The 22750-nt window shown below is 43.9% G+C and overlaps 1 protein-coding gene across 9 annotated transcripts; it reads right to left on the bottom strand.

Moving 5' to 3' along the window:
* Positions 1-33: 33 nt before the first annotated feature.
* Positions 34-22548, bottom strand: LOC129830378 (MYND-type zinc finger-containing chromatin reader ZMYND8-like). 9 transcript variants are annotated; one of them, XM_055892912.1, is made up of 21 exons: positions 22356-22548; positions 19581-19808; positions 13702-13772; positions 12305-12465; positions 9706-9927; positions 8822-8935; positions 8370-8462; positions 8147-8234; positions 7978-8033; positions 7788-7865; positions 7411-7526; positions 6801-7279; positions 6526-6654; positions 6251-6415; positions 4154-4660; positions 3502-3996; positions 3234-3388; positions 2991-3071; positions 2807-2885; positions 1817-2056; positions 34-1641 (listed from the first exon to the last, which is right to left on the bottom strand). In XM_055892912.1, the coding sequence occupies exons 2-21, from the start codon at positions 19592-19594 to the stop codon at positions 1460-1462; spliced, it is 3525 nt and encodes a 1174-aa protein (XP_055748887.1). In that variant the 5' UTR covers positions 19595-19808; positions 22356-22548; the 3' UTR covers positions 34-1459. The 9 variants fall into 9 exon arrangements, with proteins under 9 accessions (XP_055748887.1, XP_055748894.1, XP_055748889.1 ...); XM_055892919.1 differs by having other exon boundaries at positions 9706-9849; XM_055892914.1 differs by lacking the exon at positions 22356-22548 and adding an exon at positions 19931-20049.
* Positions 22549-22750: the final 202 nt, after the last annotated feature.

Genomic DNA, 22750 nt, shown 5'->3' with positions numbered 1-22750 from the left:
AGGTGGCAACAAAGCCCACTTATGCCAATAAAATACTTTTTAAAAACATTGGTCAGACCGGTTTAATTTTTTTTCTTAAAGACATTAACAATCCATTTACTATATGTACAATATGTAAACAAGAGAATATATGACAAACAAAGGGGTAAATAAACATGCTCAGAATAATATACAGTCAGTCAGTTTTGCTGTTTCCTTTACCCTCCAAAAACACTATCATGGTCGAAAGTCATTCTGGAGTAGGCTTACATTGTTAATGAATAACCAAACCATTGAAGGTTGATGAGACAAATAGTTCTGACAGAATCTGAACAGAGGGTCCAGGTGACATTCATATAATGTCTTACAATGCATTTAAATAAAATGATTTCCAGAGCTGAGCCGTTTCAAAACATTTGGAAAGTGATTTTCATTCACAAACAGTACTTAAAAAAAAAAAAAAAATCTCATATGCTTGTCATAGCACTATAAATATTGTCCATGTGTCTTATTACAAAAACTTTGTACAGTTTGAACCTTTTTATAGTTTTTATACATCACAGTTTATTAAAATCTATGTATACACTGAGGAACTACGATATACGAGTATGAAACAATAACGTACACACGGGGGGGGGGGGTGATTACCAACTTAATGCTATCCCTTTGAATGAAATGTCTGTGTATACTGTTCATGGATTTTCAAATACACCCTTGTCAAATCCTTACAAAATTATGAAACTTTTAAACCGCATTGACAATACCTTTTAAACCACATTAACAATGTAGAATCATTTACATTTGAGATTGTTAGGGTGTACCAAAAAGGGCTGGCACAGTAATGTGCTCGGTTTCACTTCTGGTGGCAAATAACTATAAAGACTTGTGGTATATTTTAAAGAGCAGCATCACAGGTTTCAAGTTTAAGATTGTTGTAAGAACACACAAAACATTGATGTCTGATCTTTTGATGTACTTTCCTGTAGATAACTAGCGTTAGGATAGATGGTAAGAGGGATATAAAAATAGGATGAAAAGAGGAAAGAGAGTTCAAATGTATACAGACTGAAGTTTGATATCCAGATGAACTAGTCACAAGGACAAGGTAAGTGAATCCTCCAGTCTAGCAAATAGACTTTGAGGAGGATGAAGGATGGCTTAAAACATCGGATCACGAGGCAGACGTTGAACAAAACACGGGACAGGGGATGAGTCAGCTGAATCACAGAGGAGCAGGACTTTATGCAAGGAGTGTCCTTGGCGTTTTAAAGCCCTAAGCCTGGCTAGGAGAGGGTGAGGGTGGTTTTGATACCTCTGTGGTCTTTCATACGGAGATTCGCTGGACATTCCCAGATTAGTTGGTCGCAAAAAGGCTTGGTTTATTGGATCTGTCTCTTTGCAACAGATACATACATTTTACAGACTGCAGGATTGTAGAGTAAAATTGTGTGTGTGTGTGTGTGTGTGTGCAGTGTAGTGGTTAGGGCACAGTAACACTGGCACTGTCCTTGCTCTTGTCCACACAGCAGGTAGAAGAGGGGCCTTTGTCTGTGGCAGCAGATCCTGTACCAGAAGGGGTCTGGGCACTGGAGGAGTGACCTGGTGATTTGGCTGAAGGGTCAGAGGTAGACTCCGCCTCTGGTTCCTGCTGAGAAGCTGTTGCTGTAGGAACAGATGGAGGCAGACATGAACCATAAGTTCAGATAGTAAAATAAAATACAGAGAGAGCGCTAAAGAGAGTGTGTAATGTGTATGGCATGTTGGTGCCTGAAGTTTTAGTGCACAGGCACTTTCTTCTATGCATTCGTGCAAATTACGTTGCTTGTGTATGTAATACCTGACTGTGTGCAGGACTTCATGTGTTCTGGCCAGTGGGCTTGCTGGCAGGGGTAGTCACAGTAGCTAGTGTTCCAGCAGCAGTAGAATATGGCCTCCTTCCTGCAGTTGGCACACCACTGCTTTTTCTTGGTGTCATCCACCGCCTGCTGTTTCTCCACCTCCATATGCTTCTTCACCTCCGCCACCAGGCGCTCCCTCTCCTGCTCCAGACTCTGTCTCATCTCCGCCATAGTCAGTTCTACACGGCACACATAGACATTTAGAAAACAATATAATTCACAGTATATTGAAAATAATGAATGTAACGATGCATGTTTTACGATTACAACACAGGAATGGAATGAGTATATTGTACATACAGGTATAATGCACACACTTGCATTATTAAGATGTCAGAAAACACAGATATGAAGTCCATCTCATACACACATGAATTGGCTGACAGACTGGTTGGCTGAAGTCGTGCGTTTTGATGCTGTACGGTCAGATTGCGAGCAACAATGCCAAGAACCTGCCATGTGGGGAATCGTAGGTGGCTTTCAGCTAGTTTTATCTTGTTGTTGATACCATGTCTTGTTTTGAGGTGCTTTGACTGACTTCATGTCAATGCGAATATGGCTCAAATTTACTAGCCAGCTAACCAACCAACAACTCTAACAATGTACAGTACTGGCCCGCCACAAGGAATCGCTAGAGCAAGGAAATCCCATCCGGCCAAACCCTCCCCTAACCCGGACGACGCTGGGCCAATTGTGCGCCGCCTCATGGGTCTCCCGGTCATGGCCGGCTTTGACACAGCCTGGGATCGAACCCAGGTCTGTAGTGACGCCTCAAGTAGTGACGCCTTGTCTGTTTTGCCCCATAGTTGCGCACACAACGCTTTTGTTGCTAAACAACCAACCAGTCTATAGACAAACATATATATATATATATATAATGATACCAACCTAAAAGAGGTGCATATTTGTAAGGAACAAGTGGAACAAACCAAGATTGTGCTTCATCTCCGAAAGCTCTTGCTGATGTAGCCACTGAAGTTTCTCAATCTCTATCCTCAGCCGCCGGATCTGTGCAAAAACATTCAACAGTTGTCACAAAGCAGTGAGACAGGGGAGAGAGAGGTTGATCTATTTTATGGACTCAACCAAAAGTCTGTTCACCGTAACCCTCACCTCTGCGATTGTGTTTCCTGAAGTGCTTTTGGAAAGGTCGTTGTAGATTTCTGTCATCGTTCCTTTTATCGTTTCCATCATCTGAAAAGTTCCGGTGAGATTATTACAACTCACAGATTGATGTCACACAGGTAACTTTCCAGATCAATAAAACACAAATATAATCTGTTAATCTATAAACTTCCCTCTGTAAAGTACATTCATTCTGTGTGAAGCAGGCATATAAGCATCTCGCTGACTCACTTTGTTGGTGTACTTTGCTATGTCAGCTGCCACATCTGCTGAAGCTGTGGGGATCTGAAAGTCTCCTGCCAGGTAAGACGAGGAGGAGGCGGCACCAGAGGTGACCAAGGTGACTGATGAGGTGGAGGTCTGGGGACCATCTTTCTGTTGCACGGCTGCAAAACACAGAAGAGGGAAAGGGAATGAAAATAAACATTCAATAGCTCATATTAACTAAGATGAGATGAATGTGTGTAAAGAATTTGGGGAGTTGTGAGTTTCTATGTACCTTTTGCTGCTTGTCTGGTCTGGTAGCGCATACTGGAAGATGCCGGCAACTGCTGCTGTGACTGGAGCTGCTGTGGGCTGCGTGTCTGTGCCTGGGTCTGCGTCGGCACCTGGACCGGAACAGGAACCTGTGTTTGTGTTGGCGTAGACGGCTGCTCCTCCTGCTGCTGCTGCCGCTGCACCTTCTGCATGTGCCACTTCTGGGACGACGTCTGGAACTTGTTGGCCGGGTTCCACACCACCGTACGTTGCACTGCCTGAGCCGTCTCTTTGGGCAGCAGAGGGCGCTGTTTCTTCACTGCCGAGGCGGCGGAGGAGAGGGTGGGGGCAGAGGTGGGGGCTGGAGAGGGGGTGGTGCTGAGGGCCGTGTTGGGCTGACCAGAGCCTGTGCTGGAGGACAGGTTGAGTGGAGGGTTGATGAGTGGCTGACTGGGGTCTTTGAGGTTGGACAAAGTGGCAGAGGCTGGAGAGGGTGTCACCGCGGCAGGGAATTTTCCTGGTCGGAGAAGAAATGACACTGATTAAATAACAGAACAATCACGTGTTTTCCTCCTTTCTGCTGAGCCTTTAGGCCTCAGTCTCTTACAAATGTCTGATACAAAGCAACTAGGGTGCACAAATCAAATGAAACAAGACAATAACTGAACCCTCACCTTCCAGCTTGGTGCCAAGGGGCTCCTTCATGGCCTTAGCGACTCCGGCCCCTGGCTCCCTCCTGGCCTTACGGTCGCGACCCCCCTGTTCATCCCCCAGGTCAATAACCAGCTCCCTCTCCGAGTCTGAGTCCTGGTCTGGGCCAGCAAGGGCCCTCCCCTCTGGGGCCTTGGGCATGTCTGTGGGGGGCTGAGTCTGGGGCGTCCTGGGCTTCTCCTGGGAGTCTCTCTCTGGGCCATTGATGCCCTGTCTGTCTTTGAGCAGGGCTTCAGAGTTTTTTTTATCCCTGGTCTCTGTGACTGCCTCCTTGTCCTCTCCCTGTGCGCTCGCCTTGGGCCTCTTCCTTGACTCCCTCTCTGCTTTGTCCTTGTCGTCATGGGTGGCGCTCTTCTGTCTGTGCTCCTCATCGCTAAGGTACTCGCTGTCGCTGGAGTCAGACTTTTCGGAATCCTCTGAGTCACTGTGTTCCACACCCTTATACACGTCCTCAGAGATCCCATCAATGCCTGCACAAGGACAAAGAAACAATACATAGTGTTTTTCTTTATTTTTACATTGTAGAATAATAGTGAAGACATCAAAACTATGAAATAACACATATGGAATCAAATGAGTATTGAATAAATCAAAATATATTTAATATTTTAGATTCTTCAAAGTAGCCTTGATGACAGCTTTGCACACTCTTGGCATTCTCTCAACTAGCTTCATGAGGTAGTCACCTGGAATGCATTTCAATTAACAGTTGTGCCTTGGTAAAAGTTAATTTGAGGAATTTCTCTCCTTCTTATTGCGTTTGAGCCAATCAGTTGTGTTGTGACAAGGTAGGGGTGGTATACCTATTTGGTAAAAGACCAAGTCCATATTATGGCAAGAACAGATCAAATAAGCAAAGGGAAATGACAGTCCTTCAGTACTTTAAGACATGAAGGTCAGTCAATCCGTAAAACATTTCAAGAACTTTGAAAGTTTCTTCAAGTAAAGTCGCAAAAAACATCAAGCGCTGTGATGAAACTGTCTCTCATGAGGACCGTCACAGGAAAGGAAAACCCAGAGTTACCTCTGCTTCAGAGGATACGTTCATTAGAGTCACCAGCCTCAGAAATTGTAGCCCAAATAAATGCTTCACAGAATTCCCCTAACAGACATCTCAACAACTGTTCAGAGGAGACTGCGTGAATCAGGCCTTCATGGTCGAATTTCAGCAAAGAAACCCCTACTAAAGGACAACAAGAAGAAGAGACTTGCTTGGGCCAAGAAACATGAGCAATGGACAGACTGGTGGAAATCTGTCCTTTGGTCTGATGAGCCCAAATTTGAGATTTTTGGTTCCAACCGCCATGTCTTTGTGAGACGCAGAGTAGGTGAATGGATGATCTCTGCATGTGTGGTTCTCACCATGAAGCATGGAGGATGTGGTGTGATGGTGCTTGCTGGTGACACTGCCTGTGATTTATTTAGATTTCAAGGCACTTAACCAGCATGGCTACCATAGCATTCTGAAGTGATACGCCATCCCATCTGGTTTGCACTTAGTGGGACTATCATTTGTTTTTCAACAGGACAATGACCCAACACACCTCCAGGATGTGTAAGGGCTATTTGACCAAGAAGGAGAGTGATGGAGTGCTGCATCAGATGACCTGGCCTCCACAATCATCCAACCTCAACCCAATTGAGATGGTTTGGGATGAGTTGGACCGCAAAGTTAAGGAAAAGCAGCCAACAATTGCTCAGCATATGTGGAAACTCCTTAAAGACTGTTGGAAAGGCATTCCAGTTGAAGCTGGTTGAGAAAATGCCAAGAGTGTGCAAAGCTGTCATCAAGGCAAAGGGTGGCTATTTTGAAGAATCTCAAATATATAATATATTTTGATTAACACTTTTTTGGTTACTACATGATTCCATATGTGTTATTTTATAGTTTTGATGTCTTCACTATTATTCTACAATGTAGAAAATAGTTAAAATAAAGAAAAACCCTTGAAAGAGTAGGTGTGTCCAAACTTTTGACTGGTACTGTATATGTATCATATGTCATCAGCGTATCATTTGTAGGCCTTGAGACACAATTCATGAATGGTTTGTGAGTGTACCGAGTTGGGCCTTGCAGCTCTCGATGGTCTTGTCCAGGCTCCTGATTGGTCTCTTGGGGGCGGTGGTGAGGAGTGATGACCCCTGTTGTTGTTGTTGTTGCTGCTGCTGCTGCTGCTGTACTGCCTCACTGAGCTCCTTCAGGTCCATCTCAGCCTTCACACGATCTGTGGCAAATGACACTCGAACTCAACACACAACCGAAACATAACCCCTAACCAAACACACAGCACAAGACAAGGTGCTACAGGAGGAGGAGAGGTTAGATGGGACCCACCCAGGTTGAGATTGAGGATGCTGCCTGTGCCCGGGGCCCTCTCCTGCTTGGGCACCAGACCAGGGGAGAATGGCTTGGGGCTGCCCGTCAAGCTGCCTGCATGGCCCATCTTCACTGACCCAGGGGACGCTGTGGCCAGAACACATAACACTTTAACCGCCACAAATGGTTTGAGTCTTGATCCCAACCCATGTTTTGACTGTGACTATTCTGTAGATAATACCCCTGTGTTAGTTAGTCGTATGACGTGTTAGAGTCAGGAGCATGTTAATTACCGGTGTAGTCCATAGACTCCTCCCCAGCACTGTAGTGGAATGGGGGGTTCCTGGGCCCTCTCTCCATCCCATCCTGCTCCACGTCAGACCCCGTGTGTACAGAGGAGTTGGTGCTCATGGGAGAGCGAGGCATGTCCGTCAGAGAGATCCTCCGCCCCATCCCGCTCGACAGAGAGCTCTTGCCCAGGAGCATCTTGGGAGACGCGGTCATGTCGAAGTTGAAGCGCATCTTGTCGGGTTTCTCCATCTTCACGGCCCCTGCCCCGGGGTTGGCTGGATCCAGCAGCATCTGGAGCTGGTTGTTGGGTGTGAAGGGGGTCCGGAAGGGGGCGTAGTTAAACACCCCAAACTTCTTGCGGATGTTCTCCACGTAGACCTCCATCTCCTGCATGGCACTGTTGAAGATGCTCTTGGTCTTCTTCACAGAGAAGGGAATCTCCTTGGACATGAGGTAGCAGTTGTTGATGGGAACCCACGCCCTATGGGAGAAAAAAAAAAAAGACAGACTTGTTAGGAGTAGGATAAGCATAGAACTACTTCAGAGGAGTCCAAGTAAAAACGATGAAAAGTCCCTTCCCATCCTCTCCTTTCATCCAACGGCAAGGCTCACCTGTCATGCTGTCCGAAGAAGCGTGCGTCCACCTGTCCGTCTTTCTCCCGTAGTGCTTTGGCTGGCCAGAAGGGGAAGCCCTTCAGCTTGGCCCACACCAGGGGGTGGGTATGACCCTAAGAGGGGAGGCACACCAGGGGAAAGGTCCGATAAGACAGCATAAAACCAGACAGTGGAATAAGATTCGCAAAGACTTTCCTGTGCTCTAAAGAGTGTTTTTGAGATTTCAAAAATGACATTTAGGCTAGTCTACATTTGTCTTCGGGACAAACCTAATTGTGACCCCAAGTCACATAGTATGTGGAAGAACAAAAAGTTACATTTACATCTATTCAAAATGTCCATTGCAAAAGACGGTGAGGAAACGTTTGTCTTACACATGGCTCGCAAAACCAGTTGTCCCTCTTTTGGCACGAGGACAGGTAGCACTCTGGACAGACCTCGATTTCATTCATCTGAAACAGACAGCAGTTTCCACATCACTGAAATGGCCATTTTACACATGGAAGGGAGAAAACAAAACACAACCCAGGCTGGCATTTCAGTCATCGTGTAAAAACGACTCACTTCATGTTCACAGATCTTCACAACGACCTTTGCTGTTGCTGTTAGTTTGTGATTACCTGCAACAAAACCAAAAGACAGAAAAGCATGTTCGTAAAAGCCAAGTTGTTGATCTCCAAAACAAGTAGCAGTACAGAAAGGAAACGGTGTTAAGCAGGTGTTTGTGACCTACCACCATTGTAGATGATGCAGTTGTGCAATATCCATTTCATGTCAGCCAAGAAGGCTTCTGTGCAGCCATACATTTTCTTTTTCATATTCTACAAATATAGCAGAGGAAAAAAAATGTGCAGTATTAGATAACACCATTTCGACTTCAGTTGAATTCACTTATGGCATGTAGTCGCTCTAGATAAAAAGCGCCTGCGAAATGACAAATGGGAATGTAGCGGTACCTTCTCCAGTGTTGCGAGGTCCATAGCATGGAATATGTACTCGGCATAGTCAGGGTGCTGCTCCAGAGACACGGGCTTCCAGAAGGGCTCAGTCTGCCCAGAGAGGAAACAGTCACAGGCATCAGTTCTCATAAACACACCATTCAACCAAAAGCCCTCTCTGACTCACAGTGGGCACCTGGAGGATGTCAAAAGAACTATCAATGTCAATGAACGACTCGGTACTGGTACTCCCTGTATATAGCCATGTTATTTTCTACTAGCTATTGTTATTCGTTATTCACTGTGTACTTATTCCTTGTGTCACTATTTCAACAACAAAAAAATGTATCTTTAACTCTGCATTGTTGGAAAAGGACACGTTAAGTAAGCATTTCACTGTTAGTCTATGCCGGTTGTTCACTAAGAATGTGACACACAAAATGTGATTTAAAAATGTGATTTGAACTTACCCCTGGCTGTTTCATCTTCTGGAGGGCAAACTTCAGCAGGTATGAGAGCTGATCTATCGTTAGCATGGTCATGGCTTTGCTCTGTGTCTCTATGCACTCTGCTACTGTGATTTTCTGGAAACATTTTAAAAAGTCAGGGCAAAGTACCAATGACAAACAGTAGCTGGTAAAACCAAAAGGGATACTATACCAAGCACAGGGACTGGGCTAACCCACAACCACTCACAGCAGTCTGCTAGGCTGGCTATTAACTATGCATCTGTGTTATGATCTATAGGAGACAGAAGTACTAGTCCTCATAGCAGCGAAATCCATTTACAGAGGGAAGATATAGATCCTGCCCACTTTATGTTTGCCCTCCAAACAGGCTTGGGCTCGATTCCATTTCAATTCGAGACTTAAAATGTGCCATGTGTATTATCCTTTTTACAGAATAATACACTATGAAAGTCACACGTCATTTTCCAGGAAGAAGCCTTGTAGTTTTTGAACTTTTGTAAGCTTTTTGAATGGTCTTCAAATGGGGAAAAACGTAGTGCAATGGTCTTCAGCGCAATAATTGGCAGAAGTAAACTCATCCACAAACACAAATATTATTTTATACATATCTTAAAATGACCGCGTTTTCACGAATTGTATGATATCATCGTCAAAACCACTCAAAAGGTTAGGGAACTGACCCCGGAAGTATGGGTATAAGTATTTTTACATTATTTACTTGAAATTAAGAATTGAAATTGACCCAAGCTTGCCTCCAACCCCATCACCTGACACCAAAAGAGCAAGCGGATATTAAGCTAGTGCTAAAGCGAAAAGGTGCCGGGGAACACACCCACAACATGCGCACGTATATACACCTACGCGGCACACACACAAGCGAGTACCTCACACTCTGGACAGAACCAGTCGCCCTCGGGCTCTGCTGGCAGTTTGAGGCACTTGGCATGGTACACCCTCGGGCAGAGCTCACAGCAGAGCACCTGGCCCTCGCGGTGGCACAGCCAACAGTAGAAGTCATTCCTGCCGTCCTGCGGTACAACATCAACAGGGTCTGTGGTGAGTGATGGCTGCTTCACATAGTAAAAGGGACCATGTCTTAGCTCTGACTGAAATGCGGCAAGAGAAACAGGGGACGGGTTTCAAAACACACGCAGAAAACAAACACAAAAAGGTGCAGTGCAACAGAAACACAGAGAGAAATACACAGTGGCAAGTAAGGCAGGGTAATAAGCAAGCAGGCACCAAAACACAAGACTGTTTTGGTTGGTCTCGTCAATATCAATGTAGGTCTGTCTATAAGATAGTAATGCCATTGTTCTTTATCTATAACAGAGGTTTGTGTTTTTGTCACCTGTTTATGTCGTTACAGACTAAATGCAATTTGATTGGTGACTTTACCTGGTGGACCAATAATCAGTCTTGTGTTGGATATCATGATTGACACCTCATTAACCCACATCAACCAATCAGTGAACAAGACAATACTAGTCAGCACATATCTATGTCACTGTTCAGAACATGCAACTTTTTCATTTGTCAGCGGAACTGAATTCAAAGGTTTTGGCTTGGGGTTTACTTGTGTCATGCATGTAAAACAAAGCATTCACAACAAATGGGAATAAATGTGCAAAAATATAAAATATTTGGCAAGCATTCAATAATATGCATTAATATCTATTCTTTCCCAAAAGGCTGTTTAGGTTTAGAAAAGTAATTAAGTTATTCCACTCTATAAACAGTTATGATTACCAATCATCAGAGCAATTATTTTAACATTTAATCATCAATACATGATACACAAACATCTATGTTTTTGATATGAACTAATGCAAACCTTGTGGCATAATACGTTGTGAACAGACGCTAGAGCTGTGCGATAACGCCTAAAATTCATATCTAAATTTTTTCTAACTTATGGGCGATTCACAAAATATATCTAGATTTTTTATTTTTTTTTATGTTTTCTCTAAATAAGCTTTGTTGTACAATTTAAAAGGTAAAATACACTGCATTTAAAAACAGCCATCAATAATCTATTGAATTCAGAGCTTGTGAAATTATAACAAGGATGAATATATTCCTTCCACGACCATAAGACCCAGTAATAATTGTATTAAAATAGTTAATAAATCACTGATCTGGCTTTCAGGTCTGTTTAGAAAAATGCCATTTTTGTTACAAATTTATGCACATTCACTAATAATGTAGCAGGCATTGTAGAAAATTGACACCGGTCTCATGAACAAACTCTCAAGTACAAGCCCACGTGCTAGTGAGTAGGCAGCAAATACTTATATTTCAAGTTTAGCTAACTTGGATCTAGGTATAATTTCACAAGCTCTAAATTCAGCTAAAAAGGCAAAACAGTTGAATTGTTATGAACCCAAGCTGCTGTCCGTCTCCAACTATGAGTGGCCCTACCTTATTTCTCAGAATGAGAACAAGTTCCCAATTCCTTATATGCTTATTGCACATTTATAAAAACACAGACTAAACGGCTAGTATAAGAATCTTTATTTGACTAAAATGTTGCTGGCGATATGTGGTACGGTTAATGCGCGCGCGACAAACTGAGCATTCATTTTCCAGAATGAATGTTCATTTGTACATCTGTTTTAGTAGTGTCTGACTGCTCGAAATGTGAGGAGTTGAAACAAACAGCGTACGGTTCGAAAGGTTAACTTCTCCTACATTAGAGTAAAATAATGTCTTAATGTGTTTCGGTGTCCATATAACCCATTCTGTTGGACCAAAGGGCTCCCGAGTGGCGCAGGGGTCTAAGGCACTGCATCTCAGTGCTAGAGGCGTCACTACAGACCCTAGTTCGATTCCAGGCTGTTTCACAACCGGCTGTGATTGGGAGTCCCATAGGGCAGGGCACAATTGGCCCAGCGTCGTCCGGGTTAGGGTTTGGCCGGCGTAGGCCGTCATTGTAATTAAGCATTTGTTGTTAACTGACATGCCTAGTTAAATAAAGATAAAATAAAAAATAAAAATGCAAATAGCGCTTTGAAACCGTTTGTCAGAGTGGAAGAAGTGATCTCTCATCTTTGTTGTTGTGAATGGTAGGGGAGGGGCTTGGGAGAAAGAGGCGAAGTGAGAGGTATCACTCTTGCCTAAATCTGTCCAAAATAAGCCCAATGCGTTTCTATGCGCTTATTTTGAACCTAACTTGTCGCCTGCCTTCCCACCTTTGGGACAACGACTCCCATTGTTAGGGCAGAGACATGAGCATCTCGTTATTATATACAGATTTCTGGTGTAAATGGGAAGGTGTACAGTACAGAAGGAGTGAATGAGACGAGACCAAAAAGACAACATGAGAACAAGCGGACATAAAACGCTCATTAAAAATATATCGCCCAGCCGTAACAGGCGCACACACATCCCTGCACACACACACCCCTGCGCACACACACACACATCTGCACACACACACACCTGCATTCAAACACACACACACACACACACTCCCCCCCCCACCTGGTCTTTGTTGTTGCTATGGACGGCTCCAGGTTTCTTCTTCTTCTTCAGGGGGCTGGGGGAGGTGTCTGAGGGGGAGTGGCCATTGGAGGAGTGGGTGGGGCTGGACACCTTCCTCTTCTGAGCCACCAGCGCCCGCTCTGCTGACCCAGGGTCAGACACTAGTGGCCAAAGTAGAGGGGAGACCAGGTCACCATACATACAACACGGAACAAGAGTAGCAGCTTATTAATGTGTTCCACGTTGCGTCACGATATGGTTTTGATTGTTCGTTTTAGGACTGCTGCCTAACTGAGCATTCTATTCAATGCGTCCTCATTGGGCACCGATGAAGATTTGGTCTAAAGTGCATTACTGTGTCTAAAGGCAGCAAATAATTAGTTGGAAAACCTTTTGTCATTATTTTGAGGTAGCCAGATTGACTTTAGATGCAGTATAATGTTAGCTAGCTAGCTAAGATTGAAGGGAGACACATTTTAGCTAGCTAACGTTAGCATTGCTCGTTCTTTTGACAAACTTTGCTTGCTAATGACAACATTGCCATCTGTCTAAAGTAAATTGACAACTTGATGATGGCAAAGTTGATTCCTACTAAATATGTGCCTACTTTAGCAATGTCATCGTATTCTCAAGACCCTATAAGTGTAATTTAGACAAAACAGTCATTAGCCCCCGTCAAACTTTTGCGCATTAATATGGCTGCAGCATCTGTAGAACGTTGATAGCAATGGCAACGACGCGACCGAGTGACGGATGGGCAACTCATGAATATGAGGCTTAGAAGGAGAGACTAGACGCCTGGCATGAAAGACTAGAGAGGCAGAGACACTCCCAGTCTCAGGCCAGTCTACACAACAATGACCGGCTCTATCTTCTTCAGTACTACTCAACTAATCTTTCCTCAGACGGGGATAAGAGTCATTGTGAAGGTCAAAGGCAGTGTAAAGCCCAGACCTTTCTGTTGTTAGCAGAACCCCATCACCGAGAGACTAAATACAGTAGTGCTTGCCCAGGGATACCGACCAGATAAGAGAGTTTGGCCACCAAACCTTACCGCTTGGTTTCTCAATCTGGCAACAAATGTCATATGATAAGTTAACATCTGATCATCCTTGCTACGCCAACATGGCAACCACATTCCAAGAGAAGTGTGTTCGGGCCCTGTGACAAGTGATCCCATGTGAAGGATGCCTCCCTCACCAATCCCTGAGGCAGTGTTGCTCCATTACAGTGATCTGATATTAACTCATTGGCAGAATGGTTGCTCAGTGTAGCTCAATGAGATTCACAACAAACGTGTTTAAATGTAAGATCAAGACTAAAAGAAGAATACTAGAATAAGTGGTCCTCTCAAAACACAGTAACATTTGTCTTAGTACGCAAGGCCTTGTTCTTACCTTTGGATCGCACGGACACATCCATCCCCTCTACCCCCTCGGACTCGGTCTTTACCTCCTCCTCAGCCAGACTGCACAGAGCGAGGGCACGGAAACAAAAAGAAAGGGAGAGTCAGTCACAAACGGTGTTCACGAACGAAATCCTGCCACACAGTAAACAAGTGGAACACCACCTAAGGCAGGACCCCAGAGGACAAAGTCACCAGAGTTTCCATTGCTGTTTCCTCATGCCTGCTTTAATGAGAAACATCAATAAGTTAACAATGTTAGGCTACCAAATCTAAGGTGCAACCCGACGTGTCACAAAATGTACTTGGACCTCAGAACCATGGCCTTCATGATCACCATGTCTTCCTATGCGTGTCTATAATCATTGGTCATCACAGTCAGATAGACTTGGGTGTTTGTGTTCCATGGGGTGCCACTGGAGAGGATCTCCATGGCAACAAGTCCTCTTGATTCAGCTGGGCCACAACTCGTGCCTCAGCACAACAAACAAGGCCACCCAACAGAGAGTAGGCTGTGTGTGCCTGTCCTCTAGGAGACAACGGAGAGACAAGGGCTTCAGTCCTGATGAGGGCCATGCATTGACGAGTTTGTTTGCGTCTCACTTTGCCCACCTACCTACATTCAAGACGCTCGTTCTGTCCAACGCAAGTTCGTTCAAAAGCGGAATGCCTTGAAAACAATGATTCCGAAAACACAAACAATTGCATAGGCTATGTCACGCAAGGATTTGCACCTTCAAAATGGACGGTGAATCACAGGAAATTGCCTCAGACAGTCATGGAAGAGAGAGTGTCAAGCGAAGGTGCTTCTTGGTAGCCACTCAAACCCCAGCTCTAACAACAGGTGTCCCTAAAGGCTGTTTAGCCTATTCCTAGAAACCCACTGCACCAGATCACTTTAGTAAGCTTTACGGAGTCAACCTTGGTCTTATTAGCTAACTACAGGGTTTTTACCTGTTACATAGGTTTGTTAACTAGCCTAAACATCATGTTCTGAACAGCCCAAACAATAAATCAGATTTCCACAGCAAATCATATCAATATATAAAAAAATATATTAAAAAAAAAAGAGCTTCTTTCATTCAAAGAAATGCCCAAATCAAAGCCTGTAGCTTTTTCTGTCTCTGGTTCCGCTCTCATCTCATTTCCTCTCAGGAAGAAAGAGGAGGAGAAGAAAGGGGGGGGGTCCTTGGTGATGAATGGGGTTCTTTGAGAGTTCAGCCCCTCCTTTGTCAGTGCCACTGAGAGCCTCGTTCCAAGGATGTCGTCCCATTCATCGTCCTCTTAAAGAAAATCCTCCTCGGGAATGGACCCACCACAGGACACACGCTGAACCAGTTCAGGCTCTTAGCCCTGGTGGCTCCTGGTAGAGGTGGATGTGGCAGTGGGCAAAGAACGTCTAGGTACAGGCAGCCTAAAAGGCAAATATCTAGCACTAGCTAGATAGAAAAACAGCCTTTGGACAAGGTTCAAGAAGTGGTCACATGGGAAAGTCTTGAATGAGATTAGAGTTGATCTATTCTTAAGAATCCACATCCATCACAGTCATTGATCTAAAAAGGGAAAAAAGGACTGAGTAGAAAAAGGAGACAGCACAATGCTCCAGAGCTGAGGGCAGCCATTGATGAGCCCAAGCATGACTACCACTGTAAAAGAGGCCATTAACTAAATAAACTAAACCAATAGAGCCACCCCCATGAACACACACTGTAAACCTTGATGTCCTGCTCGTCAAACCAAGTCCGTGACATTGATCATTCATAAACCCAACGGGGGAAAGTCTCAATCGATGATCACCAGGTTAAATCGCCACTATCAAAACGAGTGTAGCATCAAATAATCCCTAATGTCATTTGGATCATGAAAGAAGATTAAGAGGACACAAAAATGAAGAAAAATACAAATAATCCAGCATATGGGCCTTTTCTTGTTTAGACACGCCGCTGACAGATATCCCCCTACAGGGCCTTGCTGTTCTGGACACAGAGAGCGAACAAACAAAACGAGGCCCACATGAAAGAGAGCTAATGTTAGCCAACTCTCTGTGCTACGTGTGCTAGCAGCGAGAGCACTGTGAGATGACAGAGTACTGTTAGCATGCAGCCCAGCAGTGAGCCAAGGTTTACACTCTTTTATTCACTCAAAAATAGGCTCACCGAGCAGCCAGCGTGACATAATAACCACCTGATCATGTAGTTTCTGACTAGGCAGATAGTTTCTCTCTCTCAACTGGTCATCCTATGTTCTTCCAGAGGGCATTTCAGACCAGGAGCAGTATTCCAGAAACATGCCAGAACAGATAGCAGAAAAATCTTCAGGATCTGGGAATATTCCAGATGAGCAAAATTCAGGATAACATTGATAAACACCCACCCTCCGCAAGGAGGAATGCCTGATAAAAGAAGAAAAAAACACACACACACTGACTCTGTGCCTTGAGATTCCACTGGCTCCTCAGAGAGACAGTCGAGCAGAGGCAGAGCAGGGTTCTCTCGTCACAGAAAATGGAGGCCACAGCCGGCTTCCCCTCCCCCCTCTCACACATCCCCCACACAGACCGAGGCTCCAGTCACAGGCACTGGCACCCCCCCCCCCCCCCTCACCACCACCACACACACACACAAACACAGGAGGACCAGGAGATCCGTGGAGATTACAGTTCAACATCCAAACATCAAAACACAGTTAAGCCGAACCACGTTTGCTTCAGAGTACAGAGAAAGGGAGACATAGATGAGAGACAGATGGAGAGCGAGAGAAGATAAATCCAGCTAATTGGAGATCACTCTTATCCATTTTACCCCCCCCCCCCCCCCCCCCGTCTTCAGTCTCGACTTCATTGAACGCACTGCTGTCGAAGAATAATTAGGCTTAATAATAAAAAGGGGGAAGACACTGAGACTAAAGACAGATCTGACAAACCTATGCTGTATCCCTGAGGAGACTACACTGTTTTGGTCTCATGCAACACAGTGGTGTCTCATGTGAGCGAGGGTCTGGGTTCCTGATTAAAAACCTGCTATCCTGCTCTGTAAGTGGTGCCATAAAAGCAGGGTGGTTTTGTTGTATACTTTGAGTTGGTAATGTGTCCTTGAATCCACTGAGAACCAGTATTGTTGATAGAGAAACAACCTGGCACCCTCTTCACCATGCAGCCCCTGTCCTCCAGAGAGAAGACTGACTCTGAGAGACATAACAAGATACAAACAACACCATCAAGGTTAAATGTACTGTTCCCTCAAGACAATATGAAACAACTCGTTTTAGGTACAGAAATAGGTGCCAGGCTTTTGCCTGCTTTTTCATACTATAAGATTCATTATACACCTGATTCAATTTTGTCTGAATTTCTTAATCGAATAACATGTTCTTCAACAGAGATAATTGAAGTGTGGTAGCATACCTTGTGATATAGCACAGAATATGCAAGAAAATCCTTCAGCCTGGTTTTTACATTTGGCTGGAAGGGACGAAACAAAGATGGCTGTGGAATTTTCCAGAAGGCCCCTGCTCTCCCTGTGCTGCCGCACTCACAGCGATTTTCAAGCTTTAACCTCAGCTGCTGCTGTAATTGGCTGGAGGGTCTGCAGGGCGGGACAGGATTGGTCGGCTGTGCTATGCCATATGGCTCCCTGTGTGCAGGCTTCCCTCTTCCTTAAAAACATTTTCTGCTGCAATGCAGAGATTCCCCTTGCATTCAAACGGTGTAATTTCCCCTCGGTTTAGAAGGTTGTCTGTTTTGAGCGTGACTGAGTGAACCGGGTAAGAGGCTTTAGAAGAGGGATGAGTTGTTTTTTGTGGTTGAGAGGCAGTAAATCACAATTTACGAGCAATGTTGCCTCAGCAAACCCCCAGCAACCCCAGACGATCGTCTAAAGATAACCTGTCACCAGATTACTAACATACCCACTAACATAACACTAACAGAGCACGGCATGAATTTTTACACGTCTCCAAGCTCACCTAAATGTCAATGACTGTTCAAAATTAATTTTATTCCGGTGTGTTGGATCACGTTTGTTTTCAGTTTTGTCCATGAAAGTGTATTTAACATAAATCACATTAAAAAAGGAGAACGCTAACGTAATGGCGGTTGATGTGCCATTCGCATAATGAAGCATGCTTGTGTAGAGCTATACCAAGATGGTTGAGAGTAAGGAACGTAGAACCCCCCCGTACAGATTACAAAGCAAAAAGCTTAGAAACTATAATCTAGGTTTGACACTGAAGGTTAGGCTTTTGCTCATCATTTTTTCAAAGTGAAATGTGCATTTTAAGATCTGCCGTGCCATGGTAACTTATTACACATTTAGAACCTATTAATTACTTTCTGATTCATTCAAATGAATCACTCCTAGGCACTATTTGAAAACAAGTAGGGAGCTAGTTATTAATTGTGATGAATTATTTGAACTAAGAACCATAAAGTAATTTCCAATTCAAACACCAGTGGAAACAGTACTATAAAATAAAGTACTACCAAAAAAGATTATTGTGAATTGAGAGCCAGCTATGCAGTTTCACTTACCTACTTACAAAGGGAGATAGGATTCTCTTGAACCAAGTATTACAGAAACGTCAAACCAGGCATTTAAATGAAGCAGCAGATCAATGGTGTTTTTGTCTCTACAGCTATAAATAGGTGAGTGAGGCCCGAGCGGTGCCAAGGAGGGGAAGAGAAAAACAAGCACGCAAATACGGACAAATATGAGTCGAGCTGAAGACAAACACAACATCACGCATACGAAATACACGCAATCAACAATCACAACAACAAAAAATGAAGTGCTTCTCTGGTAGTTTATATCTGTGACGACAAGAGCAGAGTTTCACACAAAATGGCCACCGTTTGAGGGGCACAGAGCAGAGGAAGCAGCTTTACATGGATGAGTGCTACAGAGTCAACGTAGCACAGGCCTGTAAACTTGAGGCCTCGGGCCTCCCCGTATCCCAACTAGCTTCAAAACAACTAGCCTACACAGGGCTATTAATGTGTAAAGGAAGAATAAAATAAATGTTAAATTGACAGGCTGAAATTCAAGAACTCCCCTCAGATAACCCATTTTTGGTTGGGACAATGAATGAACTCTGAGGACCCTGTGTGAGTTCTGATGCGGGTGAGACTGGAGAGGCATTTAGCCTCATGCGGCAGGCATTCACTGCCTTGTTTGTACTTGCATCAATTGGTGAAGAATTATGATCATATCTGCAGAGAAAATCATTACATTCACCCCCCCCCCCCACACCTCTCACTGTAAGCAACCAGTGTTCAGTTAACCATCAGCCCCTTCCTAAAGACCCCCCCATGGTCCCTCTAACAGGCACATCTGTTGCCCTCACGTCCATTCTCTCTGGCCTGGCATGACACACTAGATCACAAAAACAGGCAAACACCCCCCCCCCCCATCCCTCCACCACACTAACCCTTTTTCTGCCACCCATCCCCCATCATCTCTGACTCTGTCATGACACACAACTAGGCTGGCGCAGCAGAGAGGAGAAAAGAGAGTGCACACTTGGATCTCACTCTCTTTAGCATTGTAAAAAAAAAAAAAAAAAAGCCATGGGAAAAAAGGATTTGCCATGGCCCACTGCATGGCAGTCTGGATGTCTTGGGCACACGTGACCCTGCTACACAGAGAGAGAGCAGGGGTGAGTCCTTATCCAACCCCCCCCCCCCCCCCCCCCCCCATTTCAGCTCTCTATGGAGCAGGGGCCTTGCGAGGCCTAACCCGCCCACAAAGCCCCCCTACTCCTTTGGGAAAGCAATCTGTGATTTTCAGGTATTCACATTTAGATTTGCACAACAGTCACACAACAGAGAGGAGAAAGGAATGTTGTAATTAGAGTCAAAATAAAGACAGGGCTTACCTCTGTGGATGCATGGCTGCCTGACACACTGTTATGTCAACACTTATAAAACATGGAGGACACTCTCAGCCCGGGAAGGCTCCTCTCTTCAGGCAAGGCGATCAGGCCCGTCTGATGGTAGCCAGGCCCTGACTGGCCCCTTTCTCACAAGCGGGATGTAAGGCCGCATCCGATTGGCCGAAGCATTTCCTGAGTAATTATCTTTGTTCAGCGCAGGCAGGAGCAGCTCTGAGTGCGGGAGAGACAGGGAGAGAAAAGAAAGAGAGAAAGCTAGGCCCTAATTACAAAATAACACATTTAACTGCATTTCTGTGGCCTAAAGAACACACATAACAATGTAATACCATTACCTAAGGTTGCATCTGATGCACGTTGTGTTATTTTCATGGATAATATATTAGAAATGTCAGCATGTAGAAAATGAAAAAAGGACAACAGGGCTGCTCTGCTGTAGCCTCCATTTTTGTAGAGAAGGCCTTTGTCTAAACCCCTCCCTCCTCCTCAACTGTCTTCAGGCGAGCGAGAGAGGGCACACGGTTCTTCACCAAAACAACTACAACCAAGGTTAGAAGAAATTGCACACCATATAGAATGTAGACCAGGGAGTCTGCCCCTATAACATTAGTGGAATTAAAAATAACTAAATGCTAAATCCATATTATATAAAAATTAGGATTAACATAAAAGGAAACATGTTAAAAATATTCTGTAATAAATATAAATGAATTCAATACAAAAGGCTATATATGGGCTTGTTCCAAAATAAAATTAATAAATCATTAGGCCAAAAAGCATTATTTTAAAGTACAGGCCAAATAGACAAAGTGAAACATGCAAGTGGGCCTCCTCAAAATGAAAGTTCCATATTGTTTTTGCTAAAATTAAGTTTAGAAAATAAATATATAAAATTGCTTATTTTGGGGCTGTGTGTATGTTTGTTGTAGGGATATCCCAGCTGTGTAATATTCTATTTTGTGGATGGTTATTGTTTTGGACTATTCTATAAGGCCTAATCCATAACATATAGGCAGGCCTAGGCTAGTTAATTTCTGGTACAACAATTGATGTTGGAAATGGTGCGTAATACATTAGAAAAGTTGGGGAAAGGGATGGCATTTTGTAATGCCAGACCCAAGAAGGTTACAGTGTGTGCATGTAGGTGTGTTCCAAGAAACCTCCCGCTTGCATCATGTGCTTTGTGAAATCATCAATAATTCACTATACCTAGGTAACAGCCTGTCTGTTATTGTTCGTGATCCCAGACAGGAGTTTGTCAATTAGAGTAGGTTTTAAATAGCCAACCAGGCCACACTCACAACACAGAGGTTACAGCAATGGTAACACTCTGTGCTTGTAACTTTGATTACCATTCCTTGCCACAGGGACGACTTGTGAATAGAAAAGTGATTATATCTATACAAAGGAAATGTTGTCGTGAGCACAGGATGTGTGCTTGGTGGTGAAGTGGGGCCTGAAGAACACAGAGGTCATTGGTTTTATAACAACCACATGTGCAATGCTGTCCTCTAGTGAATACATGGAGAAAAGCGACAGTCAAGCTATTAAATACAGGTTCAGGCGCCCCTATCCCTTTTTTTATTTATTTTTTATTTAACCTCTCTTTAACTAGGCAAGTCAGTTAAGAACACATTCTTATTTACAATGACGGCCTAGGAACAGTTGGTTAACTGCCTTGTTCAGGGGCAGAACAACAGATTTTTACCTTGTCAGCTCCGGGGTTCAACCTTCCGGTTACTAGTCCAATGCTCTAACCACTAGGCTACCTGCTGCCCCAAAACCCTCACTGTTTCACCATTGCCACCGCTGACTCTTCCCTGATGTCTCTGTATGAATACGTGTCACTGGTTAAGTGCTAAATGTTACTTTAGTCGCCTTGCCTAATTTGACAGCTGTCTAGCCTAGATAAATAAGATGTATGCTCCTCTGAACAATTTATGCTCTATGTTGCCTAAAAGGACAACTGTTTGGCCAGATGGTTATAGCTCTGAGCCTTTTGCTACGTGCTCTTTTTGGGGATCTAGGCCAGGTTACAGTGAACACTTGTTTGACAAATTTGTATGGCAAATGTTGTTGAAAGGGTTAGGCCTACTTTGATTGGTTATAAATCAGCTCATACTCCTGGTCCCTTGACCATTGTGTAATGTTCCTGGAACAGTTAGGAGATAGCTAGGTTTAAAAAGTGAAGTGTACAGAAAAAGTCATCCATCACTGTACTCCCACTATAGGGACATGATGACATGCAGATATTGAGATATCTGATTTCTGGCATTTGTACAACTGATAAGGTGAAGCCAAATCATGCCATAACAACTCATGTCGATATGGTTTGACAACCTATACTAAAATAAATATGTTGCACAACGTTGTTATTCTTGAATGCGAGGGCTGGGGTCAGAAGGTCAGGCATGGCTGAATAAGTGACAGGCCAGGGTGAAAGGCATTAACAGTAGGGTGAGACTATATTGTTGCTAGCTAGGTTGTTTCATTGTGTCTATCTACAGTACTTAAATATACTTTACACTTGCAAAGTGTAGCTAGCTAACTATATCAAACTGGATTTACCACAACTTTCTTTGCGTTCAGTGGGCTCTGCTGGATAGCAAGTTAGCTAGTTAGCCTAACGCGTTACTGTACCTAACTAGCTAATAACAACAGTTTCCCGGTTCACATTGAGAAATATGCCGATTTTAAACGCTTTATGTTACTAAAACTAAAGGAATACATGGTCTTTCATGTAAAACAATCAATACGTACCCGGAAATGAAGACAGCTATAGAACAATATTTATGACTGGACAGAATGAAAAAATGTCTTGGAGGTAACGTTTTCACCACATAGTCTCTAAACATTCTGTACAGTCTTTGGTATCCCTTTCGTTGCTTCAACATTGAAAAATCTCAAATGCATACTTCTCGCGTCTTCTCTCATCGTCTCCTTCTCAAAAGCCATTGGATGAAAAGCCAAAGGCTCCTCCCCTCTGACCTTCTCATGCAATGGGGTTTTGATAAGGAGCGAGGACTATGCAATCATAGAATTAGGAATTAGATTACTTACTATTAATAATTAGATTACTTACACATAATAATCACATAATTAAAAACTTAATCTAATAGGATATCTATGAATGCAATATAGATCTTCCTCCCCAT

Source organism: Salvelinus fontinalis, chromosome 31 (assembly GCF_029448725.1).
Source record: "Salvelinus fontinalis isolate EN_2023a chromosome 31, ASM2944872v1, whole genome shotgun sequence".
NCBI classification, from domain to species: domain Eukaryota; kingdom Metazoa; phylum Chordata; class Actinopteri; order Salmoniformes; family Salmonidae; genus Salvelinus; species Salvelinus fontinalis.
The sequence above is the reverse complement of the archived record's forward strand: the minus strand, read 5'-3'. Positions and strand labels throughout refer to the sequence as shown.

Coding starts and splice junctions, on each gene's coding strand:
- LOC129830378 (XM_055892911.1), bottom strand. CDS start 14,049: ATGGTGATCATGAAGGCCATGGTTCTGAG. Junction 8,034..8,146: donor CTGCATCATCTACAATGGTG/GTAGGTCACAAA, acceptor GTTTTGTTGCAG/GTAATCACAAACTAACAGCA. Junction 3,072..3,233: donor TAGCAAAGTACACCAACAAA/GTGAGTCAGCGA, acceptor GGAACTTTTCAG/ATGATGGAAACGATAAAAGG.